The sequence below is a fragment of the Ochotona princeps genome, chromosome 23 (genome assembly GCF_030435755.1).
Source record: "Ochotona princeps isolate mOchPri1 chromosome 23, mOchPri1.hap1, whole genome shotgun sequence".
Lineage (NCBI taxonomy): Eukaryota > Metazoa > Chordata > Mammalia > Lagomorpha > Ochotonidae > Ochotona > Ochotona princeps.
In genome coordinates, this window is record NC_080854.1 from 21,195,746 (window position 1) to 21,212,401 (window position 16,656).

Consider the following 16,656-nt stretch of genomic DNA (forward strand, 5'->3'; position numbering starts at 1 on the left):
AGTATGGCTCAAGTCCTTGGGCTCCTGCACCCACATGGAAAACCTAGAAGAAGCTCCAGGCTCCTGGCTTTGGATCAGTTCAGCTCTAGCAGTTAAGGCTATTTGAAGAATGACCCTTCATGTGGCAGATCTCTTCTCTCTCTTCTCTGTTCTCTCTTTTTCTTCTCTTTGCAATCCCACATTTCAAATAAAACTAAATATTTAAATAACTAACTAAATTAAACCCCATATGCATGGTGCTTGCTTGAGTAAATTCCAAGGAGAAGATTAGTATCTTTGTGATAGTCTCATAATGCAAATTAAGAAGGTAGTAAAAATGCAATTTATTTCTCACCACATCATACTGTTATCTCTGATTACAGAAAATACTATAGAAAATAGTGTTGACATCATTATCTTGACAGTGGAATAATATCCCAATAGCCAAGGTAGAATTAATACAAGATTAACTGCTGCTAAAAAAGAAAATAAAAAAAAGATATATGTAACTGCTATGGTAGCCGACTTGCATTAACACTATTATCTCCTACTTACTCCCAGGTTCGCTATCAAACACTGGCATCTCTTCTCAATCAGCAAATGCTCCCTATACCAGCACTGAGTAAGTACATTGTCTTATCACTTGACTATGGCAAACATGGGATGGATGGATGGATGGATGGATGGATGGATGGATGGATGGATGGTTGAATAGATGGATGGATGGATGGATGGATGGATGGATGGATGGATGGATGGATGGAGAGATAGATAGATAGATAGATAGATAGATAGATAGATAGATAGAAAGAAAAACATTTTATTACATAAAAAGATGCTTAATGGAATTCCTTTGGGATCTGCATTGTTTAATCTTCCCAAAAAATGAACTACTGTAAAATTCCTTTAGGCTGATATCACTTTATTCAAAATAATATATAATTCAAAGCAACTGTTATCCCTAGTCCACAGCTGCCTGATCACTCTTTAATAAAAATCAGATAATGGAAAGCTAGTTAATCCAAAGCCTATTTTTTTCCATTCCCTTGTGTTTTACATTAAGAAGGTATTACTGTGTTTTAGAAGGCACATAAATGCCAAATACAGTTTTTCAAATTTATTTTCTGTTGGCATTTGCACTACCAATAGCTCTAATCTTTTGTGTATTATTCCTTGTACAAGTCTGGGGAAAAAAAACACTGCTGGACTTCTTTATTTCTAGAAAACCTTTAAGGATATGTAATTCTGACTGAACTGGGACTTTATATCAGTAAGACAGATGATTAGTCTATTCCCAGTAAAGGACAGAAGACCAGGTGAACTCCTTAGCTCTTTGGGAGTCAAGCTTTCACAGGCATGGCTTCATTAATTTGTTTGAAGTGAATTCCCAAATCAGAAATATCTGTATTCAAATGCAAGAACAAAGATATATTCCAAAGCAGTTCCAAGGACACCTGGAATAACCATTTATCTGAAATACCTTTCTGCTCTCCACCATATGTACAAATAACAGAGTCTGGTCATGGCCTGAATGGTAACTGTGCCTTTTACCTGGGTCCCTGAAGGGACTCTTTCCATGGCCCTTTTGTATCCATTTATTCTTCCTCCTCAATCCTTCTGAATTTAAAATAGTAATATTCTTTTTTTACCAGCAGCATAAAAATTCTTTTATGTGAAATGAAATATATAACATTTCATATTATATACATATTACTGTATGTTATGTTTATGTGTAATTCTTTATATCTTGTACATCATCTCACATTTACAGAGCAATTTTCTTAAACATCAAAATTCATTAATTTAAACATGGGATAATCCATAGAAGATAGAGTTAGACAACATTTACTTTCTTCACTGTTTTTGTATCTTTGTCAATGTTTTAGATTTGATAGTTAAATACCCCTTTGGAAAATATATGCACTTTAATAAAATTTTTACAATCTCACACACACACACACACACACACACACACACACACATTCATGAGAATAAGGAGTAGGGATGCAATAAGCAGGCAAATAAACTCATCTCAATCTCACTGTTGATGAGACCCAGTGAAGACAAGAGCTAATACCAAGTAAAAAATTCATTAATTTTTTTCCACTTTCCTCTGCTTGATGAAGAGGAAGATAACTGAAGATGTTCAGCACAGCAAGTCCAGAACACATGTCTACTGCCTCAAACCACAAAGCTTGCTCCCTGACAAACACCACCACAAAAGCTCACAGTGACAGAAGCACCAATGGCTCACACTGTGTAAGTTCTAACAAAGAATATGAATGAGATGTGTATAGTCTAGGTGTATTCTGGAGAACAAGTTGTGATGGAGAGAAGCACAAACCGGAGGTGATCAAATATTCTTCAGATAATCACAGATGGATTTTTTTTCTATAGGAGACCTTTACATTTCTATTACTTATGTTCTATGGTTCTATGGTTCTTGATCAGCTTTGAGAAGCCCAAAGTGGCTAACTAGTTGGCAATTTCCTTTCCTTTTCCTTCAGAGCCCACATCAGTCATGCAAGATCAGTCATGCAAGGCACTTTAACTGTGTGGCTTCTTTCCTATCTTCATTTTGTTCACCAAGTGTATTTACAAAAATAAAGGCTCCTCAGCAAAAAATAAAGGTACTCCTCAGTACCTAAGCAAACAAATGAGAAAAGACATCAGGTTTAGGCACGGACTTTCTGGCCTATTTCATTTTCATTTTTTCCTCTTTGCTCAAAGGAATGCATGCTATTTCCTTTAAATTGCTGTCAAAAGCAAATGATGTGAGGCTGCTACCATCTCAAACAGCACCCAGGCAAAATAATTTTATTAGCTATGTTTAGGTTAAAAGGTATACATGGTAATATGCTGGTACAACTGCGGCCATCTTGGGAGGGAACCAGCAGTCGCAGGATCTTTCTCTTGCCTCTCCACTCTGTAAATCTGACTTTCCAATAAAAATGGGTAAACCTTTAAACAAACAAACAAACACACTGTGTCAAAAACATATATAAAAGAGCCTCACATTGTGATGTACTGAGTTATGCTGTCTCCTACAGGACAGGCATCCTGTCCTGGCCACTCCACTTCCATTCCAACTCCTTGCTGATGTGCCTCAGAAAGCAGTGGAGAATGGTCCAGATCCTTGGGCTCTTGCACTCACTTGGGAGAACCAGATCAAGCTCTGCTCCTGCTGGCTCCTGGCTTCAACCTGGGCCCTTTGGGGAGTGAACCAGCATATAGAACATCTATCTCTCTAACTCTGTCTTTCAATAACATAAAATAAATATTTAAAAACATAGAGAAAAGGCATTTAGTATATTTTAAAGAACTATCTTTGTGACAATTATAGGACAATTTTAGTCAATGGGGAACTAACTGCATAAATTGCTAACATACTCTTACTGAAAATGTTTAGTTCCCTATATGCAGCTTAGTGTCCTAGAATGTAACTACTCAAGGGTTTATTTTGTTTTAGGAGACAGTGTGGGAAGAATATAACCAATAATATCTTACTAAGGTTAATGGATGCACTTAGGATGGACTTATAGGCCTCAGTGTTCCAGTGTCTCATTCCAGCAGCTATTGGTATTAAGAATATGAGATGTTGCCTTTTATGTGAATTAAAACTCAACACCGTGAACACTTTACTACAATGGAGTGTGGTATTTCCAGAGTGATGACTATTCTGATTTTTAAGAGCAAAGTGTCCATGCTTCATTTGTTTCAAGAAACGCAATCTGTTGATTTTTCGTACATTCTGAGAAGCCTTAAAACTAAACACAGCAGGTAAAGGAGGAAATTTAAAGATCCTTTAAGGGAACATTTTACCATATAAACAATAAACAATGGTGTCTGATATTACAACAAAAACAACAACAAAGCCCCCATAAAACCAATACTTTAAAAAGCCTCTTCACGGTACAGAGTTCAAAGTTCTCTGTTCATCATCCATTAAAATGAACCTCAAAGTCTCTTTCTTGACTATTCTAAGAGAACTGAATCCGAACATGTGCTCTATGCATTTACTGAAATTTTTCCTTTGTTAGCTTCTCTGCATTATCTCATCCTAGAGAAACTCACACAAAAAAGTGAGATTCCAGATACTGATAAACAATTCAACAAGGAGACAAGAAAGCCTATACATTGATTTATTTCATATTCATAAAATTATAGCCTCATCATCTAAATAATATATGCTTTGAAAAAATTGCAATTTTCCCCTGCAACTTTTTACCATTATTGTAATACATATGGGTCTAGTCTTAGAACATGGAAAAATGGAATAATGAACAAATTAATGTTGGTATTTTTGTATGTATCTACATCTGTAAAGAAAACTAAATGTTTTATGTTTTCAATGTAGAAGATAAGTCTGAAATATTAAACTTCTAAATAACTGTATCACAAGTTTGGTAGAAGCTGAACCCTACCTTAATGGCTATAATTATGACAAGCAGAATTTTGTCAAAGTTTTCAGTTTTAAGAAACAACGAGAAACCTTGTCACTTTCTGTGAGTATAGCTTTCATTTCTGTCCACAATCCCAGGATCTTCACAAAGTGCACATTGTGAAATTTCTTCTGTTTCCTACATGATAGTCAGCATTTTCTCTTTGCAAATGGGTTAGCACAGAGGGGAATGACATCTCTGGCCCATTTGAAACTCAGATTTAAGCACAGACACACACCAAAAACACTTGCTGGGCAGAAGAGTAAATCGGTCAGTTGGCAATGTACTGATCATTTCTGTGCTTTTTTTTTTAAGTGAAGGTGGGGGGAAGCATCTATCGCTGAGCTGTAAGGGTCAGGGCTTATGCTCTATTAAACAAACAGTGTGGTTCAATGGGTTAAGCCTCCACTAGCAACACAACAAATCAAGCCACCTCTTATGATGCTGGTATTCCATTTGGAGTGCTGATGGAGTTCTACTAGCTCTGCTTTTAATCTGGCTCCCTAAGAATTCCACTAGGAAGGCTGCAGGTGATGGCCCGAGTACATGGGCTCCTGCCACCCACAGGGGAGACCAGGATGGAGTTCCTCACTCCTGACTTAAGACTGACTAGACCCAGCTGTTGCTGTCATTTCACAATGAACCAGTATATATAAGATCTCTCTGTCTCTCCCCTCCCTCTGTCACTCTGCCTTTTAAATAGATAAATTTAAATAAACAAACAACTTCACTTCGTTCTCATGAAAGAGTATACATACTGCGTCAGTGATATCCATTTCAGACACCCTTTGGAAAGTCCTGCGCTCAAAGAACACAAGTTTGCCACTGCCACATCCTCTCTGAACAGATGTACCAGTGACAACGAGTTTATCATCTGGACTGAAACAGCAGTCGGTCCTATGGACAGAAAGAGTTTGTAAGGAAAAGCTTATGTTCCCCACAACAATGCAGTAATATAAATGAATGAAATGAAGCATAAATATTACTGTAATAAGAGCCAACTCCTATGCAGGGTTTAATGTCAAGCATTTACAATCACTTGCTAAATCTTTACAATAATCCTATGAGATAGATGTTATCATCTCTTTTTTATTAAAGAGAAAACTAAGGCAGAGAGGTTAAATAAAACCTGCCTGTCATCACAATTCAAACTTAGGCAGTCTCACTCTAGAATTTTTGCTTTTTAGTTTGTATATGTTAATATTTTTACTTTAAAAAGACTGTGGGAAAAACTCCATATAGGCACTGAGAGTTGTCCGTGGACAAGTAAGTACATGTATGGTTAATGCTAAAAGTAGTGGCTTTCTGGGCTAAGTAGTAGTCACTTTCTGGGCTACTTTTACTACTACTACCATGACTAATATTATTCCCAAATAATTTCAGTTTTTTCAAGTCAGCTTCTTCATGACACAAGGACTGTTGACACCAAATTGATAGCTATTATTCAATAACTCCTGTTATCAGAGCTCAGACCACAGGATTGTGAATAATCAAAAACACAACTCACAGAGGTTATTTAGTTAACATTACTCAAAGCAGGCACAACAACTCATAAAATATCTATGAAATACAAATTCATGTCTGTCCATCTCTTCACTTGTTCTTAAATATAAATGCTCTGTTTTTATAGTTTCCTTCATGAGATGTTTGCATTATCTTCTCACTCTCCCTGTTGATCATTATTTAATAAAATTTCATTTCTAACAAAAGAAAAATTTTCCTAGGGGCCAGCAGTAGAACTTAGATGTCAAGTTCCACCTCAGTTGTCTCAGCAAAATCTTTAAAAGTTGACAACATTGTAAAATGAAGGTAACATTGTTCAACTACCCAAAGGAAGACTGTCAGAACAACTAAAAGACACATGTACACACGAATACACACACAAATGTCATTCTAACTTTAAAAAAAATGTTATCTGAGTAACAGAAGAAATCAACGGAAAAAATAAAATGCACCTTAACAAATGAGATTTCAATCACTTCCTAAAAGATGGAGGATATAAATTAACTTTAAGGTAAAGAAATTTCTTTTCCATTTTTTTTTTGTTGTTGTTGATCAGATATTTCAAGTACCCTACTTACATTGGAAACATGGTGGGAAGACCAGAGGCTGAAAAGAGTGGCTTATTAAATTGTCGAATATCCCATAACTTTAATGTATCATCACCTAGCAGAGGAAAATACAGGGGAAAAAGTCAAAAAGGTGAAATTTACAATAAGAACTCATTCAAGTTTAGAGTTTGCTAAACTTTTGTGAATGATTAAAAGGAAGGACAGCAATGAAGGGAAGGAAAGAGGGAGGGAGAGAGCAGGGAAACAAAAGAAGGTGGTAGATGCATTACAAGCATAGCTTATTTTTTATTAGCTGATCAGGGAGCTTGAAAACAGCAGTAGTTGCAAGAACGGTTGGAAGCTATTTGATAACGAACCAACCTTCCAGACACTACTTCCCCAATTGATGGAGTGTCTGAAGCAAGTAGAAACCCAGACACTCTACAGCACACTTTCAGAGCAGATGGCAGTTCCCCCTGGTATACTTGAGTATAACCTGACTTCTTGGGAAGATCATAATTTAACAGCCCTCAAGACCAACAACAGATTCTTTTTCCCACTGGTGTGTGTGTAAAATTATCCATTAACATTAATGAAGGTGAGCAATGTGACTTCCCTCTGTAAGTGTAATTGTACCTTGCGGCTATTATTCTTCTCTCCACTGGGGAGGACAGCTTTTTCAAGCCATTTAAAGCATAATGAATATCCTTTTGGGGATTCATTTTATTATACTTCTATTGGGCTACTAATTTGTTGCCAGAACACAGACAAGCTCATATAAGAAATGTCTTTGCTGTGATTTGTCCCCAATGCTCACAGCTGATAGCTCACTTGATCTCTTGGGTCCAATAAGGAATCAAGAATCAGGTGAAAATGAGGTGACTGGAGAATTCAATGAAAATCCCTCTCTCCCCAATGACCCTTCCTCTAAAACACAATTTTGGGAGGTACACAAATCTACAATTGGCTGGATTTGGGGCCTACTTGTATTGGGAGAACTTAGTAAGGCTCATCTTTGGAATGTTGCCATATTGGCTTTGGTCTCTAAGAGGGAATAAAAAGGAAGAGAGGCTTATATCCTCAAAAATTAAGAGAACATTCATCTGTATTAATTTCAGATAATCTATTAGGTTCTGGAGCTGACAGTAACACTTATAAAACCCTAGAGACTGTTGAATGGATTTTCATCTACCAAAATCTCTAAATCCAGAAAGGAAAATTGTTAGAATGCATTACATATTGAGAGTTAACTAATTAAATTGCCCAACAGCTATTACAGGGAGTGTTAACAATTATTGCCAAAATAGCACTGACTGAAATACAATTAGTCCTTATAGTAATGATCAATTGGTTCAAGGATTGGATATTTTAGAATTCTTTGGAGAGTCACTTTCTAGCTACCGTCATGTGATTTACTCTTCCATTTAAATACAACCTCACATACTTGGGTGTCCCATATTGATGAGATCTAAGGGTGGCCAAACACATTAACATGAGCATATCTAGCTTTACAAACTGCTAGGATATTTGTTTGACATTTGTTAATGTTATATATCATAATTTTATATATAGAAACACATCAAAAGAGTTTTTAACCTACCTCCACGAGAGGCAAGGACATTACCATCATAGGAAAAAGTCACGCAAGAAGTGTCTGTGCCTGGGATGTGAGCTTGTTTATAGTGAAATTTAGGATGAACCTGTTTGTAAAGGAAAGTAAAGTGTTAACATCTCACCTCAAATCAGATGAGAACATTTTGGTGACAAGAACATTTTATTTTATCATGTGGAAAATGATATATTCTTAACGACAAAGTACTAATTAATCTGATTACAGGTCACTTCATTCCAAATAGGTATCTGTTGGGGGAGGGTTTAAAACTTTCCCTTCTTAAATAAAGAAAAGATAAGGTAAATTCTAGTAGGATACAATTTTCATACTCCCTTAGCAAATGCTGAGCAACACAAGATTGTAGCATTTAGTTCTTGGTATTATGTTTATGATATCCTTGGACTACTTCCCCTATTATTCTAAAAGCAAATACAAATAGTCTAAATAAATACATTATTTATTTACCTAAAAATATGTATATACCAGATATTATAAACATGGTTGTAGATTTTAAACCATTTTAAATGTGCTTGTTGGAAGATGATGATGATAATAATAATACTCGTAATAATACCAGCTAACTCCAACATAACGCTTATTACATCTTAGGCAGTCACACCACTGGGTTTGCCGCATCCCATACTGAAGTGCCTAGTTCAAGTCCTGTGCCCATTTCTGACCTGGCTTACTGCCTGAAAAGCAGCCAGTAATGATTTAAGAGCCACCTAGGTCCCTGTCACATATGTGGAAGACCCATGCTGAGTTCCTGGTTCCTGGCCTCAGTCTGGCCAAGCCTTGAATGTGGTGCAATTTGAGGAGTAAACTAGAAGACTAAAAATCTCCCTCTCTCCTCCCCCGCAACACTCTACCTCTTTCTATTGCCCAAGTAAAAGTAAATGTTGAAAAAATTGTTGCTGAAATACAAACTCTATCACCAAGATGGAAGCAAGCACAAGGCTACATAGAACTCATGTGTACTGACACTTGAATGCCTCCTCACATTTATTTCTATAGAACTTTTCTTTCTCATTGGGATTACATTACAAGTAAACAATTCTAAACAATTCTTCATGCCCATTCATACATTACTTGTTACATTACTTGTTACACCAGAATTAAAAATCTGCTAAGACTATTAATAGGCTAAGACTAAATAAATAAATAAATGCAGTCTAGACTGCTATAACCTCGTCCTTTCCCTCTGATTTTGAAGATAACTCCCCAAGAAACTATTCAACCCATCTGGACAATAAGTAGCTGGACTCTATGCTTGGTATATGTTTGCAATGAAAGAATCTTGATTGAATTTGAACTGTAATACTGCATCAAGGTGGAGGAATCCACTGGGGGGAGGGGAGGGGGAGGGAGGGGGGATTCCCAGAGCCTATGAAACTGTCACATAATGCAAAATAATTAACAATAAAAAAAAAAAAGAAGATAACTGGAATGAAGTACAACAAAATATAGGAATTATCGTATAAAGTGATTTGGAAAAAATCTCTATTAATTCAACTAATAATTATATGCCATATACTGTTACAGGCATTGAAGGATTTAGCGGTGAACAAAATAATGGCCCTGTTATCACAAAGCCTTCATTTTTAAAGGATCGTGTAATGATCAATTAACGTAACAATGAAATTATGGTGACTAAAAGGACAGGTTGTAGAGCCAGACTGTCAAGTTCAAGTTGTTGCTCTACAATTTACTCTCTGTATGACGCTGGGCTGGTTAATCTCTGTTTGCCTATATCTTTCCTGTAAATGAGAATAGCAACAGGACCCCTTCATGTTAGGAAAACGTAATTATACCCATACACTAAGTTAACACAAGTATGGCAAAGCTCTCTGCAGTACAATTCTGCTGTTCCTTTCACCAATATGTAGTATCTATTTTTCTATGCTTTGTATCTAGGTACAGGAGTGAGTCACTTCAGCTAACAGGATGTGCAGCTTTGAAAACATGTCACTCACAGGCCCAGCACAGTAGCCTACTGGCTAAAGTCCTCGCCTTGCTTGCGCTGGGATCCTATATGGGTGCTGATTCGTATCTCAATTGCTCCACTTTCTTTTCTGTTCCCTGCTTATGGCCTGGCAAAGCAGTCAATGACAGCCCAAGGACTTGTGACCCAGGACCTGTGTGGGAGACCTGGAAGAAGCTCCTTACTCCTAGGTTCAGATTGGTTCAGCTCCAGCTGTTGTAGTTACCTGGGGAGTGAAACAGAGGATGGAAAATCGCCCTCTCTGTCTCTCCTACTCTCTGTAGATCTGGCTTTCCAATAAAAACAAATAAATCTTAAAAAAAGAAAAAGAAAAAGAAAGAAAATATGTCACTTAGATCTCCCACAGTGAAAATGCCTGACAAACTCACTTCCCTACTACTAGGCCATGCTTCCCAATGTCTGCTCCCACCAAGGCCAGACATAGGTGCAGGCTATTAGAGAACTCCCAGTTAGCCAGACTGTAACATTTTGGTAGCTCTGTACTGTCCTCCAAACTCTGCACAACCTTCCTATGCTTTACTTTTAACATTATGATTTTTATCAAGACATGGCTTACATGCAATTCAATCTGCCCACTTAAAATGTGCAGCTGATATTTCTTAGTCTATTCAGAGTTGTGCAACCATGACCACAATAAATCTGACTATTTTTACCATTCCAAAAAGAAACCCTCTACACAAGAGTATAGGTCCCCATTTTCTCTCGCCCCTTAGCACCAAGAAACTAGTACTGTAGGCTATAGATAGGTCTATTCTTAATAGTAGTACAAATGAAACCTTCTAAGATACTATCTTTTTACATTCTCAAGGTTCATCCATGTTGTGTGGATCTACCTTTCATTTCATTTTATGGCCAAATAACATTCATTGTATGAATGTACAACATTTTATGTGTCAATTCATCAGCAGACAGACATTCAAGATTCCATTCTTTCCTCCTCTTTTACAAGGGTCTGATCTTCATCATGGTCTGACTTACACTTGTCTTCTCTGGATCCTTGCCAACTTTCCCATATGGCCGCCTCTCCAATAAACCTCTTCAGTGTTTATTCCTGTTCGGCTAGCTCCACCTCAGAAGACCCAGACTAACATAGTAGTGCCACAAGTGGTCCAACAACACACATGGTAAGATGGAAATCACTAGCTTTTGGGCAAAGAAGGTGTTGTGCTAAATAGAGTATGAGGCGCAGACAGACCACAGCACTTGGTAGTGGTCCAACTGCTTCAGATCTCACCAGAGACAACCTGAGTGGAGAAAATATCCTTAAGGATGTAATGTTTTAAGCATTTAAAGAGTTATGGGAAGAAACTCCATCTACAAACACAGCAGTATTGCTGGTTACTACTAAATCATACTGACACTCTGCTGAGAGATGATGAGAAATTGAGGGCCATTAACAGTTAAACATTAAGTAGAAGAACTAGAGGACCACTTCGCAGCTTTCAAGGAGACTGTCGTGTCCTGCTGTGGTAGATTGAATCCAACTGAGCAACAAACAGAAGATTTGCTAGACAGACTTAACAAAACTTCAGGGATATTTAAAAACTCAGCCTAGATGAGTCAGGACCCTAGATAAGGGGAAAAAACAAACCTGGACCATGTAAAAAAATGTCTGGATAGATGCCCCACAGCACAATGGATCCATAACCACACCCTTGAGCCCCTGTAACACTCAGTTTAAACAGGGGCTTCACTCCTTTTGAGTACTCACTCTTTCCTAGAAGCTGGGAGATACTATAAAGGACTCTCCCACAGTTAACAAGTAATTCCTCTTAGCACCTGTACCTATCACCTCTCCTGGATGCCAGGACAATAAATAGGGTTAAATTTCATTATTACTCAGCTGCAAAAATGTTGGGCCAGATAAAGGAGGAAAGAGATTATAAAGAACTGCAACAATTAGCTGCAAACTACTGGCAGGACCTATAAAATATCTCGAGTTTGGATCTTGAAAGTTGGGGTATAATACTAGATGTACTAAAAATTGGGAACCAATTTTTAAACACAGGCTCTAACACTCTGGCAAGGATCACAGGGGATGGGGCAAAATTGCTGCTACAAGCCTGTTACAGGCCTACACGTGCCAGACAAGACAGTCAACATTGTTCTCTGTTTTTGCCCGCCCACCCGACTCTTTTTTTTTTTTTTTCATGAAAGTAAGATTTACAGAAAGAAAGAGAGTCTTCCATTGACTGGTTCACTCCCCAAATGGCCCAAACAGCGGGAGCTGAGCTGACTGGAAGCCAGGAGCTTCTTCTGGGTCGCCCACATGGGTACAGGAGCCCAAGATCTTGAATCATCTCCTGCTGCTTTCCCAGGCCATTAGCAGAAAACTGGATCAGAAGTGGAGTAGCTAAGATTAGAACTGGTACCATATGGGATGCTGGCTCTGCAAGACAGAGGATTAGCTTACTGAGCCATCACACCAGCCCCTGTAGTAAATGTTGTAAAGTAAAAATATCGAGGGCTGGCATGTTGACTTAACCGGCTAACTCTCTACCTCCAAGCACCAGTATCCCATATAAATGTCAGCTTGAGTCCTAGCTGCTCCACTTCCCATCAAGCTCCTTGCTTATGGCCTGGGAAAGCAGCAGAGGATGGCCCAAAGCCTTGGGATCCTGCACCCAAATGGGAGATCAGGAAGAGGCTCTTGGCTTCAGATCAGCTTAGCTCCAGCCACTGCAGCCATTTAGGGAATGAAGCAATGGATGAAAGGTCTTTCTGTCTCTCCTTCTCTCTGTAAATCTGTCTTTCCAATAAAAAAATAAATATTTAAAAAACAACAAAAAATTTAAAAATAAAGTAAAAATTCCATAATCACCATTGTATGGATTTCAGAAAATAGCAAGAAAGGGGCATTCTAAAATAGATAAAATTTTGTCAAGCCACAAAAACAGAGAATCGTATTTTTCATGTGAAGGCCCAGAGAAAATGCCATTCACCAAAGCCATCAGGAATGCAAAGGGATGAGGAAACCAACTTCAATGGCACAGCTCTCTTCTGTAATCCACTGCTAGTATTGGAGCTGGGTCATTAAGAACCATGAGAATCACGGGGCCAGGGGAAAAAAAAAGCCAGTTTTCACTGTGTAAATACCGAAACTAGGAGGGTAATGTTACAATGACTGGCAATATTAGACAGGCAGTCCAGAGGGCTTGATGTGCAGGGAGCTAGAGATATATAGGAAAAAGAAACAAACATGGCATCCCTAGAGACAAAGCAAGAATCTTAAATAATCTGCAATTTTAAAAAATGGAATTGAAGAGCAGGAGATGGAGGGGGGGAAATCATTCACCCTAAAAACGGCTACAGCCCTTTGTGCTGTTTCCCATATCTGAGCCAACAGCAGATCAAAGGTCTACCAACATCAGGGAGAGCTGGGTTCCAAAAAGAATGAAGACTCTAGCTCTTTGGTGCAAGAACACACAGTAATGATTCCCCCATCCTTCCACAAACAGAGGGATAACTGCTACCAGCTTAATAAAAAGTTTCAATTGCTGTTCAGTGTGAGTGCTAAATGAGACATTATAACTAAAGCAGATTAACAAAGTCCTGCAGTGACTTTGACTTGAGGACTTTCATTAGCCTGGCCAAACCTTTCTTAGTACTTCGTTGCAGTTTGAGGATCTTCCTACCCAGTGCTTCTTTCCTTCCACTTTATTTCCTGAGGGCAGATTTGTAGAAACACCTGACCCTCTTCAACTATAATGGGGACTTCTCTCTATTTCCTGGAATTCAGCTACCTTGTGAAAGCATGGTTTAGGCTTCCTAGTTGATCAGATACATGTGCTCAGTCATTCCTACACCACCAGCTGACATTTAGACAATGTCACACACGTGAGTGAGGCTATTGTAGGCCATCCAGGACCAAACGAGTTGTTACTTACAAGCAACAAAGAGCCCAAAAGAAAACAGCCAAACCAGTCCAGACCAGAAGTGCTGCCCAATGCTGTTCAACTGATCAAAAGAATTGTGAATTCAATAGCACGGTAAGCTACCACCTACAATGAAGGCACCCCATGTAGACGCCGGTTCTATTTCTAGCTGTTACACTTCAGTGGAAGACGAACCAATTACTTGGGCCCTTGTACACATGTCGGAGATCAAGAAGAAGGTCCTGGCTCCTGGCTTCAGCCTGGCTCATCCTTGGCCACTGTGGTCACTTGGGGATTGAACTAGGGGATGAAAGATCTCTGTCCCTCTCCTTTCTCTCTGGCTCTCCTTTTTATACCTCTGCTCTTTAAACAAACAAATCTTTTTAAGGAAAACTTGTGAGAATTTTGTCATTTTAAGTCCACTAAGTTTTAGGGCATGGCAAAAACCAATCAAAGTCACATGCAAAGCATGTAAACAATGTTTGGCATATAGTACATGTAGTAAACAATATAGAGATGTTTGTCATTATTATAAATCAGATGATTCTATGGGACTATAATCTTTTTTAAAAGGTTGATTGTATCTCCCCTCCTCAACATTCTACCAAATAATACCTAGCATATATTAAAACCCGTGGCCTTGTAATTTAGATTTATTCAACTTCTCTATGTCTTGTACTGGATATAATTATTATACATCTCTCTTGCCTTCTTTGCACCTGCTTGTGAGAATAAGAATTCTCACTAGTAATGTATTTTAATCCTTGCTGTGGTTGTCACTGGATAATCATTGTCCCTAGGAAGTTACAGTCTGTTTCCAATGAGTTGCAGTTCGTTCTTTAATATATTCTCTAACATCAAGTAAAATGATGACTACAGCAAATAATACAGGAGGAAGTTGGGGGTGGTGGTGCTTGGAGATAATTCAGTCTTGGCAGACATAAAGAAGGAAGAATTGCGCTTACTGGTTTTTCTGTGTGGTACTCTTTCCCTACATTTCTAATCCTTTCTTTCATAATTATGGGGCCAGCACCATGGTGTAACAGGCTAAGCCTCTGCCTAAAGTGCCAGTATCCTGTATGCACTCCAGTTGGTGTCCTGGGTGCTGCACATCTGACACAGCTTCCTACCTGTGGCCTGAGAAAGCAGTGCAGGATAACCTAATTGCTTGGGCCTCTGCATCCACATGGGAGACCCAGAGGAAGCTCCTAGTTCCTGGCTTCGGAACAGCTTAGTTCTAGTTACAACTAGAACCATTTGGGGAGTGAACCAGTGGATGAAAGATCTCTTTCATGTTCTTCTCTGTGTAGTTCTGCCTTTCAAATAAAAATACAATAAATCTTTTTTAAAAATGATAATTATGAGCCCAGCACAGTAGCCTAGTGGTGTCTGGAGTCCTCACCTTGCAACCACCAGGATTTCATGTGAGCGCTAGTTTGTATTCCAACTGTTCCACTTACCACTCAACACCCAGCTTGTGGCCTGAGAAAGCGGTGTAGGATGGCCCAAGCCTTTGGACCCTGCACCTGCATGTGAGACCCACAGGAGGCTCCTGGCACCTGGCTTTGGATCAGCTCAGCTCCAGCTGTTCTAGCCACTTGGGGAGTGAACCAGCAGATAGAAGATCTTTCTCTCCGTATCTCCTTCTCTCTTCGTAAATGACTTTCCAATAAAAATCAATAAATCTTTTTTAAAAATGCTAATTATGTTTCATGTAGAAATGTTTTCCTCTTCCTTCTTTCCTTCTGCAGGAATAATTTAAAGATAAAGACAATGAAATCTGACAAAACCTTCCCAAAAGTCCTTCATCCTCCACAATGTGAGATCATGAAATTCTTAAAGACTGTACAATGAAAGTTTGCTATTGTTCAAAATGTGATTTAGTTCCCCCAACACATACAGTGTTTAAGTCACAAAGTTATGGACTGAGTCGAGGTTTGACTCACTTAGGGTGTCTGGAAAGTGGAGACGGCTATGTTGAATTAGGTTGCTGGGGTGGAAGGCAAAGGGACGAAGTCATTCTGCCTTTGTAAAGGGGTCACATAGCTACACTGAATGTGCTCGCTGACTCTCTGCTTCCTGCTTCATCATACAATCCTTCTCTGCTCACTCTCTGCCAACCATCACCCTAATCAGAGGCTAGACCAATAGGGCAACCTGACCTTGGCCTATGAATCTCCAAAAGTATGAGAAGAAATAATAAAACCTCTTCCATTCTAACTAGTTTCACTCAGTTATTTGTTAGAGACAAAATCTGACTAACGCTCAATGTCAACCACATTTACTGAGAACTCATCTATATACAACACCAAGGTTGGAAAAGGAGGAAAATTTGTAAGACCTCATATTCTTTCATATTTACTGTTCCACCTATAAGCCAAAGATTGTGTCTGGTTTGATGGACACCAAAAATATCTTCAGAACTTCCTGTGCCACAAGCAGAGATGCTCACAAGTTAGAGAGAAAAAGGCCAGGCTGCACTTTGGGCAGGGTTCTCCACTTTTAGCCCAATTTGGTGCAACTGCTGGGATTTCAGCAAACAGCCACAACTTAACATTTATTTTTCATCTAACTTTAACAAACAGTGCAGCCTTCATTCATAACTGGACTGTTGCAATTATGTGCTTGTTTGGTCATCTCAAACCAGGTGACTGCAGTGTGTGACTACCTAAGGCTGTATCTGACGGCCAGCTGG

The 16,656-nt window shown here is 38.7% G+C and overlaps 1 protein-coding gene across 1 annotated transcript in view; it reads right to left on the reverse strand.

Moving 5' to 3' along the window:
• The window catches only part of WDR70 (WD repeat domain 70), a 226,324-nt gene that overhangs the window by 39,868 nt on the left and 169,800 nt on the right, over positions 1-16,656 (reverse strand). Inside the window, exons 12-14 of the mRNA XM_058680126.1 lie at positions 8,073-8,172; positions 6,503-6,587; positions 5,180-5,318 (exon numbers count right to left, since the gene is read on the reverse strand). Of these exons, the coding sequence (XP_058536109.1) occupies positions 5,180-5,318; positions 6,503-6,587; positions 8,073-8,172 (324 nt within the window). The remainder of the gene's footprint in view (positions 1-5,179; positions 5,319-6,502; positions 6,588-8,072; positions 8,173-16,656) is intronic.